The sequence below is a fragment of the Chenopodium quinoa genome, unplaced genomic scaffold (genome assembly GCF_001683475.1).
Source record: "Chenopodium quinoa cultivar QQ74 unplaced genomic scaffold, ASM168347v1, whole genome shotgun sequence".
NCBI classification, from domain to species: Eukaryota; Viridiplantae; Streptophyta; class Magnoliopsida; order Caryophyllales; family Amaranthaceae; genus Chenopodium; species Chenopodium quinoa.
The window spans coordinates 6,948,252-6,968,970 of NW_018745000.1; the positions used below are offsets into that span (position 1 = coordinate 6,948,252).

Genomic DNA, 20,719 nt, shown 5'->3' on the forward strand with positions numbered 1-20,719 from the left:
GATTATGTCTAAAAATGGGTTGAAGCCATTTCCTCCCCAACCAATGACCACAAGGTGGTTTTGAAGTTATTCAAGAAGATCATTTTCCCGAGGTTCGGAGTTCCAAGGGCGGTGATTAGTGATAATGGGTCATACTTTGTGCACAAAGCTTTCCAAAAGATATCGAGGAAACATTGGGTGCATCAACAATTTGGTCTCCTTATCATCCACAAACTAGTGGACAAGTTGTGGTATCTAATCGTCAAATCAAGTTAATTCTTGAAAAGACAGCTGCAAGGAATAGGAAAGATTGGTCGGAGAAGTTGGATGGTGCTCTTTGGGCCTATCGAACGACTTTTAAGACCCCTATAGGCACTACCCCATATCGTCTTGTTTATGGCAAATCATGTCATCTCCCGGTGGAACTTGAGCACCGTGCTCTTTGGGTGATTAAGAAAATCAACTTTGATTTAACAAGTGCGGGGGAGCAAAGGTGGTTACGTCTTCATGAGCCAAATGAGCTTAGGCTTGATGCATATGATTGTGCTAGCATCTATAAGGCTCGTTCTAAGGAAGTACAGGATAAGCTCATTGAGAAGAAAGAGTTTTGTGTTGGTGACAAGGTCCTCCTCTACAATTCCAAGATGAAGTTGTTCCCAGAAAAATTTATGTCTAGGTGGAGTGGTCCATTCTTGGTACAAGGTGTTCTCCCCAATGTAGTGGTTGACATATCTCTGTTGGATTCCTCTTCCTCATTCAAGGTCAATGGTCATAGGCTTAAGCGCTACTATGATGGTGTTTTTATCGGCCTCGTTCACAAGATGGTCCTATATAACCCACCTTGATAGGTGGAGGGCGTCGAGCTAACAACGTTAAACAAAAGCGCTTACAGGAGGTAGCCCGGATTCTCACCTCTTTTCTCTTTTCTTTTCTTTCCTTTATTTTCCCTTATTTGCCTTTTTCTTTACTACTTTTCTCGTGTTGGTTTGATTGTAGGTTGATTCTAAGTAAAAGTGAGCTATTATGTTGAGGATTGAAGATGGAAGTTAGAAGGAATTGAAGAGTTTTTTATAGAGCAGGGAAACACCCTCTCTGCGCCTTCGAAGCGGCCACGGCAGCTCTTGATAAAAAAAATGAAAAAAATGAGGCAGAATAGAGTCGCAGGTGCCTCGCGACTCCACCGCGGACGAAGCTGAAGGTGGAGCGGGCATGACACTGTTGCGTGGGCACGACCACCAAGCAGGTCAAAAAAATGTTAAAAACAGGCAGAATGTAGCCGCGACCTAGTTACGGGCGTGGTGACTTAAGGAGCGGACGCGGGTTCTCTAGAGTGGGCACGCAACTTCTGCAGGCCAAAAATTAGCAAAATTGAGTAGAAAACAGCCGCGGGTGCCCCGTGCCTTCACTGCGGGCACGAGGAGTTCGTGCGTGGGCGCGACTAGCTGGGCAAACTTATTCACATTTGGTTTTCTTTCCTCTTTTCTTTTATTTCACCTAAATTTATCACAATCCACTCTTCTTTCTCTCTCATCCTCCTCTTAAACCCTAAACCCCAAATCACCAAAATTCATCACTTTTCATCAAATTCTCACACAAAAACTACCAAAATTCACATGTTTCCTCCATGTTCATCAATTTTACTTCAAATTTCTCGTAATTTTTGCCAAAATTCACATTATTTGCACATTTTAGGGTGCCTTCAAGGGTGAGCACGTGAATGAATTTGGAAGTGGTTTGAAGCCTCATCTTTGGTATAAACCTAATCTTTGTTTTATTTTTGTCAATTCATATTAATTTTTATGCAAAGATTTTGATTATTCATGGTTGTTTGATATTTTGATGATTGTGTTATTATCCTTGTGATTTTGGATTGTGATTTAAGTATGATTTGATTATTGTTGTATTGTTGTTGCTATTGGTTGTTGTTATTTGGATTTTGGTTGTTGTTTTTTTTTGCAACAGGTACTTTGTAGTTTTTGGGTGGATTTTTGAAGGAGTTTTGTGGGAGTATTGGTTGTAGTAGTGTTTGTGCTTTGGGTGGTGCCTTATGTTGTTCTTGGTTGTGTCAAGGTGACCAAAATGAATGTGTTTAGAAATAGGAAGAGTACCAAGCATAGTCCTACCAAACCGCCGACCAATCTTCTCAACCACAAGAGGATGCTCCACCTCCACCACTTCCCCCACTTAAATTCTTTAACCGTTCCAAACACACTCCCATATACAACAAAATGAAAGAGAGGAAATTTATACCATCACGCCACTACCTTAAGAGTGACATGATCAAATTCGGGATAGATGATGATCTTGGGATCCTCTTCAACAATCTCAACATGGGTTCATTTGTTAACTCCTCCTATCGCACATATATTGAGCCCACCATCGAGTTCTTCTCCACTTTTGAGTGCAATGCTGTGGGAGACTATGACCACCAAATAACTTTCCAACTCTTTAATGTCAAACAAACCATGAGCCTCCACGATTTCAATGTTGCCCTGAGTTTCAATCCTAATGCCGACATCCTTTTTCCACTCTATTCTAATCCAAACGACTACAATGAGGTTGCTTGGTGGAGAGCTATTTCTATCAAAGACGATTTTATCTCCAAATCTTCCATTGCAAGTGAAATTGTATATCCGGCCCTTCGGATATTGCATAGGATCCTTGGGTATGCCATTTTTAGTAAGCAAGATCTTGGGAAGCTTACTAGGGAGGAGGTCATGTGTTTATGGATGGCTACGAATGAGGAATATGGGCCAAGGTTAAATCTCGGGTTTATATTCTCGGAGTGTTGTAAATCCATCTCCATGGGAAAGAAGACCGGGGAGATTCATTGTGAGGCCATGATCACAAGGTTGGTAAAGTATTTTGAGCAAGAGGAGTACCTAAGGTCTTGCACCCCGGTTGGTGGGAGTTAGGAGTTTTTCTTGGACTTGAAAAAACTCAAGAACTTAGAGTTTATTTCCCCTACCCGAAATCCGGATATTTATTAATGGCGTGTGAGAAAGGCGCTCTATTGTTTGCTCCCAAACCCGGCTTCCACCTCCATCACTAGGGCATATAGGAATGTTTGGAATATTCCCAAGGACAAGGGACGAGTGGAGGTTCCAATGGGAGATGGTGATGAGGATGATGGAGATGATGATGATGGTGAGGATGATGATGATAATAATGAGGAACAACAACAACAACAACAACGTCAACGGTAACCTCGACAAGAACAACAACAATTTCCCCAAGGTATGCGTGATTTTGAGCAACAATTTAGGAACATGAGCCTTGTAAAGCAAGGTCCCTACGAGACGCAACAAGGCATGTTCCTACAATAACAAGCCCTTTATGAGGCGAGTGTTAACCAGGGAGAAGTCACCCCCACAGTCAATCATCCATATTGGCCGCCACAACATGGTATTGTACCGTCTTGGGAGGGGGGGTGACAACGATCCAACATATGCCTATTGGCAAGGTCATCAAGGACCTAACACCGAGTCACGCTCCTTCCCCGATAAGCACGGTAACTATGACTACCATGTCTCCGGCGAGAGTGACTATAGGGAGGATCCCAATTATCCCTATGTTGATCCCACTCACCCCACTCCATTGGCCTTGCCTGCTCAATTTACTCCCTTGACTTCTTGACAAGAGGACAACTTCCGAGGCCATTATGGATGGCCCCTCGGCTACACCAGTAGGTGGGACCCTCATGGTCCCCCTACTGGCTTTTCTAATGAGAGGGATAATGATGAGGCCGGCCCTAGTGGCCACTAGTCTTTCTCTCTTAGCCTTTTTTTTGGGGGGGGGGGGTGCCATCATAGCCAATGGTGGGATTCCATATGGGGGCTCGCTTGTTTGTTGCTCTATTTATTTGATGATGGGGGGAAATTGTTTATTTTTGATGATTGATGATGATATGGGTTTTGATTGTTTTTGCATATGGCTTGTTAGGTTTTGGAATCTTTCTTCTTTCTTCTACTCTCCAACTCTTTTGTGTATAGTTTGTTTCTCTATTTCTTGGTTTTCTTGTCATGGTTTTGTAGGTGTAGACATCTGATTGTGTCTCCCCAAAAACCAAACCTAGTGATTAGTACCTTTCACATATTTGATTATCGAGTAAGGTGAAGAGTTGAAGAGTCTCGTGAATTTCCTTTATCCTTGACCATTTCTAACCTTTCCTAAAATGTTTTAACCCAAAATCATTTATTTCGTGTCTTTAAACCCAAAATCCTTCATTTCGTGTCATCTTCATAAAAACGTCCAAACCAGTTTATTTTGGTCCATATTCTGGGTCCAAAAATTCTGTAGTTGGATGGGGTTTGAAAAGATCTTTTTAACGATATATTATAAGCCCAAATCCAAGTTATAACGAAGAAGTTATGGCCAAAATACTAAACCGAGCCCAAACCGAGCCTTACCTACGGCCCAATGACCATGTGGAGGGTCCATAACCTTAACCTTATTTCTAAATCAATTAGGATTTATTACAAGCTTCTAGAATTCTGTAGAAGGTTTTTTCACTCCTTAATCCATTAGGATTTATTATTAGCTTCTAGAATCTTCTAGAAGGTTCTAATTTATCCTGTTTTTGAAAAGATAAAGACTTAGTATTTTACATCGGATAAAACACTTGTTTTTCAATGATTTTATTTCTAATAAAATTAGAATATGTACGGAAATTTAACTAACCCAAGTTGATTGGAAGTCGGATTCTGTACTCAAGAGCTCATTGTGTTTTTGATTTCTTAATTTTGATTGCTTTGCCTTGACTTTGGTTGCTAGAGTTATGGGTTAAACTCTTTGGAAACCCTTACGAGATCATCACTCATCCTCTAGGGCAATCTAGGGGTTTAAATGGCTTGTCGCTAGCTAAAAGGTGACCGTGATTCCTATGTAAGTGAGTTAGTGAACATTCCCCTTCTCTTTTCTTTCTTTTCTTTATTTGAATAAGCTATCGTATGAGTGTCATTCGCTTTCTAATTCCTTTTTCTCGCTTTGTTTTGCTCGAGGACGAGCAAAAGTCTAGCTTGGGGAAATTTGATGAGTGCCATTTATGGCACTCATAGGGTAGTCTTTTAGGTCATTTTTACCTTATTTTCATAGCTTTCTTTGCTCGATTTTAGTCTACTTTCCTTAGTTTTTCTACTTCTTGCTTGCTTCGTGTTTTTCTTCCATTTATATAGATTCTCTTATGCTTCCCTTCTATTTTGTTCTCTCTCTCTCTTCTTTCTTTTTCCCTTGGTGTCTTTTGTTGGTGTGTAGACACCTAAAAATGTCTCCCCAAAACCAAACCCGATGATGAACAACTTTTCACCGCCATTATTGGTCAGGTCGAGTATTTAATCTCGGGAGTGCTTAAAATTCACTTTCAATCAAACACAGTTTACAAAATAGTTAACAGATCAGTCCAAGTGTTTGGTCAAAGCATAGTCTAATCACCATTCAAGCCCAAACCATTTCAATCCATTTCATTTTAATCCATTTCGTTTTATTTATTAATTAAGCCCGATTAAAGAATATTAAAACCCTAAACCTGAAATAAGCCTGGAATAGCTGAAACGACGCCTAAATATCACGTACTTAATGATTAAGCAAAAGGTTAAAATGAATTTGGACGGATTTCTAGAAAGCATATTTGCCTTGTCACGGCAGAAATACCGCGACACGGCAATTCTTGACGTGTCACGGCAAATTGCGCCGTGTCGCGGTAAATCCTGCCGTGACGCGGCAATTTCTAGGGTTTCCTTCGCGGCGCATTTCATTTATAGGGTTTCGTGCATCACCCTACTCTTTTCCTCTATAGATATGAGGCTGATTTCTCAATTTCGGGGCACCAAATTCTTCTCTCTCTCTCATGCTTTAGCCTACACTAGCCTTCCCTATTCTTCCACAATACATCCTCTAAGCACTCCCTGGAGTACGTACTTTACCCGAAGTTCCACATTTAAACCAAGGAGTGAAAGGTAGAACTGTTTGAGAGTTTTGCCCTAAATCAAAAATAGTTTAATTTAATTTAATTTCCATTATTGTTTATTATTTTCCTTGAAGTTACAAACGCGTTTATTATTTTATAGTTACAAGCAAACGCAATCAAAGTAAGGAATCATGTTCCTTTTGTTCCTGTTATATTTCTAATGGTTTTTGTTGTGTTTTTCATATACTAACCGTTATTTCTATGGTTAAATTGCTTCCAATGTTGATGTTAATTCTATTGTTTATATTTATGATCACCATATTGCATGTTTAAAGGGAACATGTAATTGAACATAACGCCTAATAAGATAATTTGGACGACCGGTTTAGGTTCCTTTTTAATTTTGTTGTTTAGTCAAGTGATCACAAATATTATAGAATTATGTGTTGCATTAACGTTCAACCAATTTAGCTTAATAATAGTTTGGAGCAAATTGAATCTCTATTTGCATGCCTTTGAGATCGCAGGAAATACTTTTCATTATAAGAATCGAGTAGAGGCCAATACAGGCGAATGTGACTCCATGACTCACTTCGTACCATCATCCCCGATCTTCCTTTCGTGGTTTCGAACCATATGGAGTTAGTAATCTCATGGATTATGAATAGGGTGTAACCTTCACGGGTCAATCGTTGTTTTCTATCGTTGTCCCTTATTCGTGGTTGCTTTAAATGATTCGTGAACGGTTTACAAGTTCCTTAAGAACTTATTGGCGGCTTCCTACTTTATTTGTCCCTAATCGTTGTCCCTAGTCGTATATGTCAATTCCCACTTCCTATGAGTGCCAAGCATATTCACAACATGCTTACGTAGGCGCGCTTCGAACGACGCTTACAATTTGGCAACTCCACCGGGGAGGATTCTTGGTTACTTATCGATTTGAGTGATCGGTATGTAATTAAGATGAGATTTGAAAGATTCTTGAATTGTATTCCTATGATTAATTTGGCATTTTTGCATATGCATTGATGTTTTAACGTCGTATTTAGGCTCGTCTCGTAGGAGAAATAGAATAACCTGATCACGATTGAAGAAAACGAGGCACTGCTTGAATTTTACAAACACCGCGTAACGGCAGAATTGCCGTGGTGACGCGGTGTTCAGTACCGTGACATGGAAAAATCTCTAGTGGTTCTATATTTTTCTCGTTATTAGCTTCCTTTAATTTTTCTGAAAAACCGTATGTGTACTTTAGCCCCGAGGGATTTAAGCTCTATCTAGCCGAAAACGTTCATGACAATAAGGGTTCATCCGAGTTATTAAATCCACCCAAACCATGGAGTCGAGTACGATTTAATTACGAACTTGTGGAGCCGCCCGCTGGCATACACCCTCAAGGGAGGTTGTCTTGCTAACGCGTCCAAACTCTTAACCATGGTACCCTTTGACATCAAAAAGCTTGACCATAGTGGAACATAGATCTTGACCTTAGGTTGCGAACTTTTTTTTCATTGCATCATCGTGACTAAGTGTTACTTGGCATTATTGTTATGTTGCTAACCCTAAGTGTGTTTGTTCATATTGTTATTTGGACTAACATATGACCGAGGGTTTTTTTATTCCACATAGTATTTAGTACGGACCCTAAAATTTAATAAAACTGGAAAACAGTCACAAATAGAACCTGGAACTGTTTATCGTGTCATGGTAGAAATGTTGTGCCGCAACAAATAGTTTCGTGTCACGGAAGATTGTACCGCACCATGGTATAGTTTGTCGTGCCACGACAGTTGTACCGTGGCACGTTACCCAGGTTGTGTCGCAGTCAGTCATTTTTGTTCCTCCGTGCTTGTTTTTGTAGTTTGTGTGTCTCGTCCAACGTCGAGTCTAGTTGTATGGTTATAACACGCGTCCCATAACCCCACTTAATCACTCACAAGTCAAGTCGAGTCCACACATTTACTATTTCATTCAAGTCATGCACCGTGTAGTTCATGACCGTACATTAGGATGGTCTTGTGTCGTTTCCCCCCCCCCCTTTTTTAGGGAGTAAGTCGGATGGTATCCTCCCATACATGCTTTTTTTTCTTAAAAAAAAACATTTTTGAAAACTTTCTTTATTTTCTTTTTTCATTCTTACTTTCTGGATGAATCAAGGTTGAGTCAAGTCATTAAGGGTGCGTTTATTTCAATATCACATCGCTTGGTCGAGAAGCAGGGATAGATTGGTACGATTTGAGTCACTGCCACAACAACCTCTTATACCTAAGAGGCGTACAAGGAAACCACCACAAGCGTCTCCATAAAGCTCATCTTAATCTCTAGTTTACTTTCAACCCATGGCCACTAAGGAAGATATTGAGGGCATTCACAAGTCCATTGAGACTTTTACTACCATGATGCGAAAGCTCACTACCCAAGTCAATATCATAGAGCAAACCAAGGTCACCGTTGCTGCAGTTGATAGGATTAGAGAGCAAGTGAGCAAGATTTCTGAGGACTTCACCTATGTGGAGTAACCTGCCACTTCTTTGCCTGTGAAGGACAAACTCCCTAAGAAGTTTTCAGCTGCTGATATTCCAAAATTCAAGCCTACTGACAACCCAATGTTCCACTTGAAGGCTTTCTTTGCAACCGTGGCTCTTAAAGGATTAGTTTTAACACTCTTCCCTACAGTGTTCCCTCTTTCCTTGGAGCATGCCTGCCAACAATGGTTCTATTCTTTGGAACCCAAGCATATTGCGACTTGGGAAGATGTTACTGAGAGCTTCATGAATCATTACAAATGTAACATTCAAGCTAGGACTTCTGAACGTGAACTCTCTATTCTCAAACAGAAAGAGAATGAAGGCTTCACTTCTTATCTGAACAGGTGGAGGGGAACAGTTGCACTCTTGGTGGATCCTCCTAAAGAAAGAGAGATGGTTCGTCTCTTTATCCAGAACCTGACTCACAAGTACAAACAACAACTTAGGTTCTTGCCTTTAAACACCTTTGAAGCTGTGTACAATGTGGGCATCGAGATCGAGATGAACTGATCAAGTCAGCTGGTGGTAGTAACAATAACAATAAAACTTGGAAAAACAAAAAGAACGACAATCCTTCTTCTTCGTCTTCCAAGCCCAACAATGCTACCAAAAACATCAATATCAATGACGTGTTGGCTCTCAATGCTCCCACACAAAAATTCCAAAGGAAAAGGAGGGTTTACACTCCTTTGGGAATGAATTATGATACTGCTTTCAATCGTCTGCATAGTCAAGGATTGATCATGCCTATTAGGCCATTTCAAGAGCCAAAACCTCATAATAGAAGTGCCAGCTATGACCCCAACGCTCATTGCAAGTTTCACCAAGGTAAGGGTCATACTACCGAACAATGCAGGAAGTTTAAGGATGCAATTCAAGACCTAATTGATGCTGTTTCGGGGTTTTCTGTATCCCTTGGGAGAGTTACGTCACTAAGACTGGATTCCAGGCACCTACACCTGCAAAACAACTGAGACTCCGGTTGGGTGCAGTTCCGCCTCCGACGATCAAGTTAGAACGTGTTCGAAAGATGTAAAAGGTGCAGAAAGTAAAGTAGTATACTCTTCTTGGATTCCGAGATCGGGAATATTCCCTGAGAGTTAATTATCTGCAATCATTTACTGCTCTAGTTTGTTCGTATTGAATGAATGTGTGTTCCCTAAGTGGGAACATCTCCCTTTTATAGGGTCTTGGGATTCGTGCCACTTTTCTAGGTTACGGAACCCTAGGAAAGATGGGCTGTCACGGGAATTGGGCCCGAAGGTAGTCTTTTCCCTGCTGACTAGGAGTGCCACGTGTCAACTGGGGATTGGTGAAAGGGATGGTGTCCTTCCAACAAGTGTATTATTTCGATAGAGGGTTCGAAATTATTAGAAATCTAATTCTTTAGTGAGGTCAAGTGATCGGAATGCCTAGGTGGAGGCCGCTTCCGATCAGTAATATTAATGCATAATTAATATTACGGCTTAATCTTGACTGAACCCTTCAGGTCACACCCCAATCGAAAAACCGATCCGAATCGACGAATCAATCCGAAGGATTAGATGAGTCATTAGAGTATTATGAACAAAGACGTCGGATATCGAGCTTAGAGCGTCGAGACCGAGCGTCGCAAGTCGAGTCGAATTTAGAATTCGACGAGACGTAAAATCAAGCAAGCGACAAGTTTGAGCCTAGTGTAGCCTCGCATTGGCCTAGCCATGCACGTGCTAGGCTAGGCGAGGTCACCAACCCGTGCGCATCTAGGGTGCCTAGTATCACCCAACACACGCACATCGCATGGCACAAGCATCGCAAGGTGCGTGCATGCGTGTGTGTGGTGTGGCTTTGTATGCGTGGCTAGGCGTGCAAGCATAACAACACCAGCCATCGCATCGTGCTAAGCATGGGCAAGCACAGCCTGCAAGCATCACAAGCATGGTGCGTTGTGTGCTTGCTAGCATGCTAGGCCAAGCACCCAGCCCATCGCTAGCACGCAGCATCGCAAGGCTGGGTCTTGCTAGCACGAAGCATAGCACATGCTAGCAGCGTGCTGCGCATGCAAGTGCTAGACTGTGCGTGCTTGCTAGCCAAGTTGGGCCAGGCATTGCTGCATGTTATGCTTGTGTGCTAGCGTAGGGGTACCAAGCAGCAGCACGCTATGCGTGCTAGGCATCGCATGGCAGAAGCCTAGCACCTCACATAGCAGCGCATAGGCATCAGCCCAACATGCGTGGCTTGCTAGCAGCATGCTTGCATGGGCGTGTTGGCTGGTCAGCCCAGCCTTGGTGCTAGGCGCCAACTGGCAGCCTTGGCAGCCAAGGCAGGCTGCCAGCCAGCCATGTGGCATGGTCAGCCGGTTAAGGAGGGGACCAAATGGGATGGTGCTTGGCTTGGAGAGCAAGGTGAGTTGGTCCCCCCCTTGGTGGTCCTCACCTACTCTCTTTGCCTCCTTGTGCCACTGGTGGCTTGTTGATTGAATTGCAATTTTATTTTATTTTGATTTAAATAAAATAGAGGAAATTGCAAATCTCCCACATTGATAGGAGAATGGAGATCAAGTCTCCATTCCCTATAAATATCCAAGTTTTGGGTTTTGGGAAGAACACTTAAGTGAACTAAAAAGGCATCGCCTTAGTAAAGTGAGAAAACCTTAAGTTCGTAATACTCTAGTTTTTATTGGTCAAATCCCGACTAACCTTCGGGACTAAGACCGTACAGGTCGGGTCGAGGGTGCGAGCCGTAGGAGGTCGTCGCACTTGCAAGGCTCGGGCTTTGAAGTAAGAGCTCGTGAATCGAGCGAAGCACGCGTCAAGGGTAAGAATGTCTTTTCTCTCTCTCTTTTATGTTATTAATTATGTGATTAAATGCTTAGTTACTTTAATTAGTGAGCGGGTCTTGGGCGGGTTTCTGTTCCGCGTAGTGTTAGACGCTACGAAACCAACAATTGGTTCATTTAGAACCTCTCCTAGGATGACACATGTCATCTTCTAATTAGGCCACGTGGCCTGGGTATATTTACCCAAACCAATTGCCCCTCACAAGGGTGACGTGGTGTGCCATGTGACGCCTGTTACAGTTGTCACTTAGGCGTTGGTGAACAATTTCATTCGTTCACCTTCTGAGGAAATTACGGGGATGCACCTGAAATTACCGTTCCATAAATAGCATTTTACCCTCCTCTTTTTTCGGACATTTCCAAGATTTAGAAAAAGAGTCAACCGTCCCTAGAGACAGAGCTTCTGACAACCGCCTGTGTACCTTTCAGACAGTTGACTTTTTTTTCAATTAGATACAGACGGTCTACCGTCTGTGCATTTCACAAACGGGAGAAATCTGAACCGCCTGGGTACTTTCAAGAATTCTCTTGTTTTCCAAGTGGTTACATTCGGTCTTCCGTCTGTGCACCTCACAAGCAACTGCGTGATTTCTGCCTGCCTGTTACAGCCGGGCAACGCTTGAATTCATTTTTCGAAAAATCTAAGAGGTATTGTCTCTCCCCTTCTCAACTCTTTCATACTTTTTCCGTTTGTGTACATTTCGTTCCCCAACAGCACACACGGCATAGCCTAGTTCAGTAGGCAGTCGGTCCCCTGATACGGCTGAGTCTAGGACTGGGGGTGCCATCTCTGGATGTTTAGATCACCCTTGCTCATCTCCAAATCCGACTGTCTCCGTGTCTATGCAGGACACTATGGCTCGGACAAGGTGGACGGCTGTAGATCCGGAGTATAGGGAAGAGAGCACCGAAGGTGTGCTGCCTGAGGTAGTTCAGGCTGAAGAGGAAAAAGGATCCCCTCCGGGTGCCCCTAGCACTCCTAGTGACGGGATCCTTGAATCAGAGGACAGAAACGGTGAAGAAGCCGCCTCTATGTTTGGCTTTGAGGAGGCGGATGAGGTTGTCTCTAAGAGAGGCAGGGGTAAGACCGCCTCTGGGTCTAGTTCTGAGGAGAGCAGTAGCTCACTATCTTCGGTTGAGGATAGTGAGGCAAAAGAGAGATTAAAGTGGAGCAATGAGGGGGATCCATTCCGGATCCATGTATCTGCCAAAGACAGCGCAAACATGGAAAAGCACCTAGAGATTTTTAAGTCTAAACGTCCTCTTGGAGAGGGTTATGACATCCGGGTGCCGCCTGAATTGGGTACCATTGCTCGGAAGGATGACCAGCCAAATGCCAACAACTACTTCGGCTGTTAAGAGGCGGCCTTCCTAGCCGGTCTCCGCTTCCCCCTCCACGATGCTATCAAGGCTATCCTACGAGGATATGGCTTGATAGTGTGGCAGTTAACCCCAAATTCTTGGGTTAACATCCTGGGCTACATTGCCGCCTGTGAGATGCAGGACCTTCACCCCGGCTGGAAGGCTTTTGCCCACATGCACTATCTGAGCCATAGCCCAGGCGGCTGGCGGGCGTGGTACACCTTAACCACCTACCCCAACTATTTGATGACCCTAGACAAACCGTCTAAGTGGTCTGATCGAAAGAACCTGTTCTACCTAATTTCTGCCCCCAAACAGCGAGATAACTTGGAATGTCGTTGTTACAACAAAAAGCCGGATCTATTGGGCCAGAAGTGCAAACTCCCATAGGTTCCGGCTAAAGATTATGAAAAAATAATAGAGGCGGGGTTTTTTGAACTTACAACAACCCCCTCTCATCCGGCGAATAAATTAGTGTACCCAAGAACTGGGTACCCAAACATGAATGGCTGAGAGATGAGGGGTTTCTTTCCGCCTGCGGTCTGAGTACCATTTAACAAGCGAATGTAGAGCATGCTTCCTGCAATGTTATGCCATCTTTATTGTTTCTAACATGATTTATTTTTGTCTGCTTAATGATCTGATAGACGATTCTTTTTGCAGAGACCGCCAGAAGGATGCTTCCCCAAGATAAAACGTCTGCCCGTTCCACAGCGGACATCCGCAAGGAAAATGCGGAGAATAAGAAAGCCGCACTGGTGGCTAAGGGCCAGGTATAGACCGCCTGCTCCAGCTTCTCCCTCATTACATGTTTATGTATACAGACGGTTATGAACTGACTGTATGATTAATGCCCGCTTCCGACTGTATGTGTAATGTCTAGTTCGTTTTTTCAGGATGGAGACAAGGGGGCTCTCAGATCCCTTTTCAAGATTATCAAGCGGAGGCCGGATGACGAGGTCACTAGCTCTACCAAGTCGAGAATACTATCTTCTGCTCAGACGGCTTCTGAGCTTCCGGTTGGGAAGGGTCGTCTGACCATTGGGGGGAAGAGTATCAAAAATGTTAGTTTGGGGATAGACCTTGCTAACAAGCTGGGTGCCTCATTGGTGCCGAAGGGTGGCGATCCACCCAAAGCTGCAAGCGGTTCTGCAGCGGCTGTAGGCGATCTAAGCCTTCAGCCTTATCCCCAAGGTACTGCTGATCCCTTCAACTCCTCCTTTGAGCTTGGTTGGCCCATGCGGGTCAAATCACATTCACAGCTACAATCAAAGGGTTCTTCAGGCAGCCGGCAGTCTGTTGGTGGCGCTTATGTAGCTTTCTCACCATATCTACCTTCTGCTGCACATCAATCCCCCCGGTGGCCGGATGTGCAATAGTTCTCCAAGACCATGCTGAGGTCTATTCCCAAGGAGGACAAGGAGGCGTTCAATATTGAGCGCATCCTCTCCCTGCTGTTTGAGGTATAATAACTTTACTCACATTTCTTTATGTATATTTTTGGTTCCTTTTCGTACTTTGCATATTTTGCTAATTCGTATTTCCTATTTGTTTTGGTTTGCCATATTCACCTTAATGGTAAGCAATGTTGACTATTTTCAGGTGGAGTCATGTAAATGAGTATATGGGAGTCCCCGGGATTTGCTTCACCTAATTTAGGAATGTTGGTTTTGTCTTTATTTTGAGTACTCATAACAATGTTACTATTTTTATAAGTATTAATAAAAGAAAGTTGAGTTTTCCGCAAGTTTTGGTATTGAGTTAAGTATTTTGAGTAGCCTTGCGTAATCACGTCGCGGTAATACACCTAAGTCTATCTATACGGTATAATTATACGCATTATACTGGTATTTCTGTAGAGGGAGATTTGGGGGTGTTATAGTTTATGCACACACTTAATTTATGATTTGTATTTTCTCTTACTTTTGCTTTGTGAGAAAGCATATCAAGGGATTATGAGTGTTGTAATTGAATCACTAAGGGGTTAGTGATTGGGTAGCATTTGTGGTGTGATTGCTTGTGAGTTCAAGTGCGTGTGACACCTTCAGGGTGGAGATTGTTTAGCTAGAGTTGTGTGAACAATCATTGTGTGGAGATTGTTTAGCTAGAGTTACGTAAACAGTCAGTGTAATTGGTTTAGTTTTTATGAGTTGATTAATAAGAGTAATTAGGGTAGGGAGGATGTGCGCTCTAGGTTGAGCTGAACCTCCGTAAATCTGTGTGTTCTTAATGTTTCTCGCATTGTTTCTATTTCCGCTGTGTACAAACCGTCTTATTCCCCATTATTTCGAGAAATATTTTATAAGTTCGAGATCTTTACCTGTACTCAATTCAACCCCCTTTCTTAAGTACCACTTGCACTTTCAACTTGTAATTTGTAATGCCCCTGTGTTTCATACCCCGTTTCAAAATAAATGTCCCATTTCGACTTTTTACGCTATTCACATAATCCTTTGACCTTGATACATACTAGTACTCCCTCCATTTTTAAATAATTGCTCAATTTCTCTATGCGTGGAGTTTTAGGAGAAACTGGAGAAAGTACTAAAATATAGAGGTAGTGGGGTAGATAAAAGATTAAAAAATTGTAAAAATCAAAAGTAGTTGAGAGAATTGGAGGAGAGAAAATATGAAATTAATAAAATATCATTTATGTTGGGTCCACTAGTTGAGAGAAATATATTAAATTTTGTAAAAGCTTTTCAAATAAGGAAATTGAGCAAGTATTTAAAAACGGCCGAAAATGAAAAGTGGAACACGTATTTAAAAATGGAGGGAGTATATGAAATTGTATAGTCATGTAATCCTTACTTCGTAACTTGTTGAAATCATCTCAATTTATAAATAATCCATACTGATACTTCATCTGTCCTTTATTTTTGCCCTATTTGACTTTACGCGGTCTTCATGACATGTGTGAAAGCGTCTATATCTCAATTTCCATATATATAAAAATTATAAAAAGTAGATATTAATTAAATTTATAATGAGATGAAACAAACAAGATATCACATGACTATATTTCCTTTGGTAGAACAACGGGAATTTATGGTCAAAGGTATCAAAATTTGACCCATATTATGATAATGTGGCAAACAAATAGGGACGGAGGAAGTATTACGTACGGAGTATTTCTATTTTCTACCTTGACATACATGCCAAAAAATGAGACATTTATTATAGTCGACACCCCCCACTTCCACAGCAAGCTTCCTGCAAAATTTTGAATTTGAAAAGACCCTTCTTTGATCCCTGCGACTCGCTTCATCCCCATTTTCTGCTTGATTATTTGAAAGGTTACTGTTTTACTGTTGTTGCTTGTGAGTAGAATTGTTCCTTACAATTGTTCATAATCTTAATTTTTGTTGGTGGGTGCAGTTTGATACAAGTATAATTAATGGGGGACGAAAAAGATGCATTCTATGTTGTAAGGAAAGGCGACATCGTCGGAATTTACAAAAACTTCTCCGATTGTCAAGCTCAGGCCGGTTTTTCTGTAATTTACTCTTTTTTTCAATAACCCTTTTCATTTCTTGACAATTTCTCATTATTAATCTACCATTTGTATTTTATTTGATTGTTTTTGAAATTGTGCTTGGATAGTTTGTTGTAAATTTAACCCATTTAATTCGGAAAAATCATGAAACATATTCAATTTGAACAAAGGAGAATTATGCTATTACTTGTTTTTCTGCTATATGAGTTGCATAAGGCCATCTGCTATATATTGTGGCCTAACTGTTTATGGTATTACTGGTAAGGAAATGTCTGCTTTGTTGCTTAGTCAGGCTAACTGATTATTGTTTTTCCTGCTAAAGATGATTTAGAAACCTATTTTTCTAAAAGACCTGAGAAAAATGCATATGCAAAATCTGTTTGCATAATCCTGTTGAGCATTATGCAATGCTGTGTTAAAGTTATATCAGCTTTGTGAGTTTGGAGCAATTTATCTGTGTTTCCCTTACAAAACCTTTCTTAAGGAGTGAACTTCTGGTGGTATCTAGAGATTTTATGTTCCAGCTTCCAACTGTTGTTGGCTAGAACGTTTTATGGGGTCCATCAGATTATTGATACAACTTTAGCTTTTTTACTTTCAGCAATGTGATGACGGATGAAGTGACTAATTATCCGAGTCTACCCATGCCATCTGATATTTTACAAAAGTGGAATGTGAAAAAACCATGTGATAGCTTCAATAGCTTCACTGTTCTATGGCCTTACCCTTTCGTGTTTATATTAAACTCTATAGGATTCACCTGAAAAAGTCTGATATGCCTCATATGCCTATTTAGGAACTGGATGGGTTTTTAGTTTATTTGAGCCTTGAGGTGACTAAGGTGAATTCGTAAAAGAAATGCCCTTCTCTCATTTTCCTTTACCAGAGAAATAAAAGGACCTCAATTTTAGATGGTTTCTAAAGAGAATTGATATCTAAGTAGAACCTGATAATTTCAATTGTTAGGAACATGTCAGAAAAGTTAGTAGTGGAACTGCAGAAACATTATGTCATTGTTATCTTCTTCAGGGTATATTTGTTGGGTCCTTCATTTTTTAAGTGAAGTTATGTGAGCTCGTGTCACAAGTCTCTACAAGAGCTGCCTTTGCTAGGGCCACCTAGGGGCTATTGTTTAAAGATTTACTTTGAAGTTCAGCCATTCTAAAATGTCCTGCTGGGGCTCTATGCTACGTCAGAATTTTCAATATTAGTTTGGTTTGGGTGCTTGTTTTCCATGTAGAATTTAATAATAATTATTATTATTTTAAAATGTCAGGCTAACTGATTATTGTTTTTCCTGCTAAAGATGATTTAGAAACCGATTTTTCTGAGAAAAATGCATATGCAAAATCTGTTTGCATAACGGATGCCAAGGTCTTCGATTTATCTGAAAATTCAGAGTAGCTTGTTTTTACAATCCTGTAGAGCATTATGCAATGCTTTATTAGAGTTATATCAGCCTAGTGAGTTTGGAGCAAGTTATGTTTGTTTCCTTTACAAAACCGAAGGTAAGGAGTGAACTTTCCGAAGGTATTTGGCTAGAACGTGTTATTAGGTCTCATCAAAATATTGATACAACTTTAGGTTTTTTACTTTCAGTAATGTGATGACTGATGAAGTGACTGATTATCCGAGAGTATCCTTATCATCTGATATTTTACAAAAGTGGAATGTAAAAAAACCAATGCTGCTTCAATAACTTCAGTCTTCTATGGCCTTATCCTATAGCATTAATATTAAACTCTTATCAAATTTGCCTGGAAAAATCTGATATGCCACATATGCCTATCCAGACTTGTCCTTTAACAAGAATTCAACCATGTTCATTTGAGCAATTCATCAATCTGAAGAATTTATGTATTCTATTTACAATTTATGTTTTTTCGGTCTATCAGGCTCTTCTTATACTCCACTTTTCCTAATCTATTTTGGTGAAATAGTGAGAGACTTGACATTTGGTTGAAATTGTGGGTATTGCTGACTTGTTTTGAAACTTGATACTTGAATTACTGGCATGGTGATCAAATCGATTCTCCCATCCAAGAGAGGAAATTTGATTTTGGATGTTTGGAAATTGGGAATTAAAAGTTAAAAACTTGCATATAGGAACTAGATGGGTTTTTAGTTGATTTGAGCCTTTGAGGTGACTAAGGTGAATTTATAAAAGAATTGCCCTTCTCTCATTTTCTTTAACCAGAAAAATAAAGGACCCTAATTTTTGATGGTTTCTAAAGAGAATTGATATCTATGTAGAACAACTGATAATTTCAATTATTAGGAACATGTCAGAAGAGTTAGTAGCGGAAACAATGTGTACTGATACAATTGTTATCTTCTTCAGGCTATATATTTTTGGTCCCTTGATTTTGTAAGTGAAGTTATGTGAGCTCGTGTCACAAGTCACTACAAGAGTTGTCTTTGCTAGGGCCACCTAGGGGCTATTGCTCTAAAGAATTACTTTGAAGTTCAGCCATTCTAAAATCTCCTGCTGGGCCTCTATGCTACATTAGAATTTTCAATATTAGTTTGGTTTGGGTGCTTGTTTTCCAAGTAGAATTTAGTTATTCTTCTTTTTCTTCTTTTCTTGAACGCCTTAATCCCATAAGTGGGGTCGGCTACATGAACCAATATGAGGACTTCCCAGGTTCCATCCTTGTACTACTCTTAATCATTGTGGCTCATGTCAAGCGATGTGAAAAAGTTTTACACTGTTACTGTCATTGGCCTACCGTAAGTCCGTAACCCTCCTTTATCCAGGTTTGGGACTGGCAGCGAGAAATACACTGGCGGAGTTGTAGAATTTAATTATTATATATATATATATATATATATATTTTTTTTTTTAATCTTTTGTGCTACTGATGTTATATTGTGTCGATATCCCATAAAAAGCCTCTTGTTGTATAACTTATTGTAGCTTTCATAGAATGTTTCTCAGCTATAATGTTAATAAATTAAACTATTGTCTGATTCTCAAACATGTTTCTATTCTGACATGTTAGCATTGTACCATTGCATTTAATACTGATGAGTAAGACATCCATTTTCCTTCCTTGTTCAACTCTTCCTTGATTTTTATGTTATTATTGTGGTCTTGTATTGAATGATTGGATATTATGGAAAAACATGGAAATTTTCTTATTTCTCTCCTCATTGCAGCCACTGGACCCTTCTATTTCAGTATATAAAGGATATGGATTATCTAAGCAGACAGAAGCATATCTTGTTTCACGTGGTCTTCAGCAGGCAGGTTTTTCAATCAGTGCATGTGATGTACAAGATGGACTTTTTGGGAACCTCTCTGTTTGTCCATTTCAGGTAAGAATTGAGAATACTAACTGTTTTTTAATTGAGAAAGTTTTGTTATTTCTGTAGGTAATTAACTTCTCTTTTCTATCAGATATCTGTTTCTATATCATGTTGTCAGTTGGCTCCTCAGAACTAGATTAAGAATGGTATGATAAACTGTGTAGACATTATTTCTGCTGCCTTTTGTTTCCCCTTTCTTTACCACAGTGTATATAATTTTCTAGATCTTCAAGGGCGGTGTAATGTTGACTTGTAACTTAGTTTATAATAGCGGACAAGTCTTCAAACATCTTAAGATATTTCTGTTGAAAGGTCAATTTTTGTGCCAGCCCATTATAAAATTCTAGTCCGAATAACAGTATAAGTATTAAACATCGTGTTTCATGTAGAGCTGGATTTTCTTGAGCTTTACAGGAAGCTTTCATTCTTGGTCCTTTTTAGTTTTTACTATCATCAAAGATGGTGTAGGGTGTATCTTATGGTGTGGTGCTTTTCATGACCTAGGCTCCACTTGCTCTAGGAATATCAGTTTCAAACTAAGGGAGTAACTGTGATTACTAATATATTATTATTTTGTACATAATGATGGGCATTAACAGTAATAGCAGGAAACCCTTTTCTATCCTTTAGCTATTGAAATCCTTGGGTAATAAGATTAATTTATGGCTTTTAGCTGATTTGGAAAACTGAAGAGGTTTTAGAGCTGTTGAAAATTTCATGACTTAAAAGAATTTGATTCTAATTGCTGTGACTGCCACTAGATCATTCAGTAGAAGTTCTCTAACTGATAACTTAATTTGTATATCAGGATGCTGGTTGTTCAAGCAGCTCGACAGGAAATCCTCCAAACAAACCTGTCAAGTTGGAGCATTATGGTGAATTTCAAGCCTCTGTGAGTCCTGCCTGTGCTGCTATTCCAGGACTAACTGGAAGTGTTCGGAAAAATGCGTGGTTCTAGAACTATTACAATCATTTAATTATTGATGATCCTTAGAGATATTTCAATTTTAGAGCTGTTGAAAATTTCATTTCTTAAAGAATTTGAGTCTCCTCTGGTTGCTGTGACTGCCGCTAGATCATTCAGTAGAAGTTCTCTAAATGATTACTTAATTTGTTTATCAGGATGCTGGTTGTTCAGGCAGCTCGGCAAGAATTCCTCCCTACAAAACTGTCAAGTTGGAGCATTATGGTGAATATCAAGCCTCTGTGAGTCCTGCCTGTGTTGCTATTCCAGGACTAAATGGAAGTGTTCGGAAAAATGTGTGGTTCTAGAACTATTAAAATCATTTAATTATTGTGTGATCCGTAGAGATATTTCAATT

General features: G+C 40.5%; 1 protein-coding gene across 5 annotated transcripts in view; it reads left to right on the forward strand.

Annotated features, from left to right (window-relative positions):
- The first annotated feature begins 15,740 nt into the window (after positions 1-15,740).
- The window catches only part of LOC110707562, a 44,544-nt gene continuing 39,565 nt past the window's right edge, over positions 15,741-20,719 (forward strand). Inside the window, exons 1-5 of one of the 5 annotated variants that reach the window (XM_021885581.1) lie at positions 15,741-15,888; positions 15,971-16,076; positions 19,248-19,406; positions 20,206-20,289; positions 20,520-20,657. In XM_021885581.1, coding sequence (XP_021741273.1) covers positions 15,990-16,076; positions 19,248-19,406; positions 20,206-20,289; positions 20,520-20,657 — 468 coding nt within the window. In that variant the 5' untranslated portion in view covers positions 15,741-15,888; positions 15,971-15,989. Of the gene's footprint in view, positions 15,889-15,970; positions 16,089-19,247; positions 19,407-20,205; positions 20,290-20,519; positions 20,658-20,719 lie in introns of those variants that run through there. The other 4 variants (XM_021885579.1, XM_021885582.1, XM_021885583.1 and 1 more) reach the window with 4 other exon arrangements.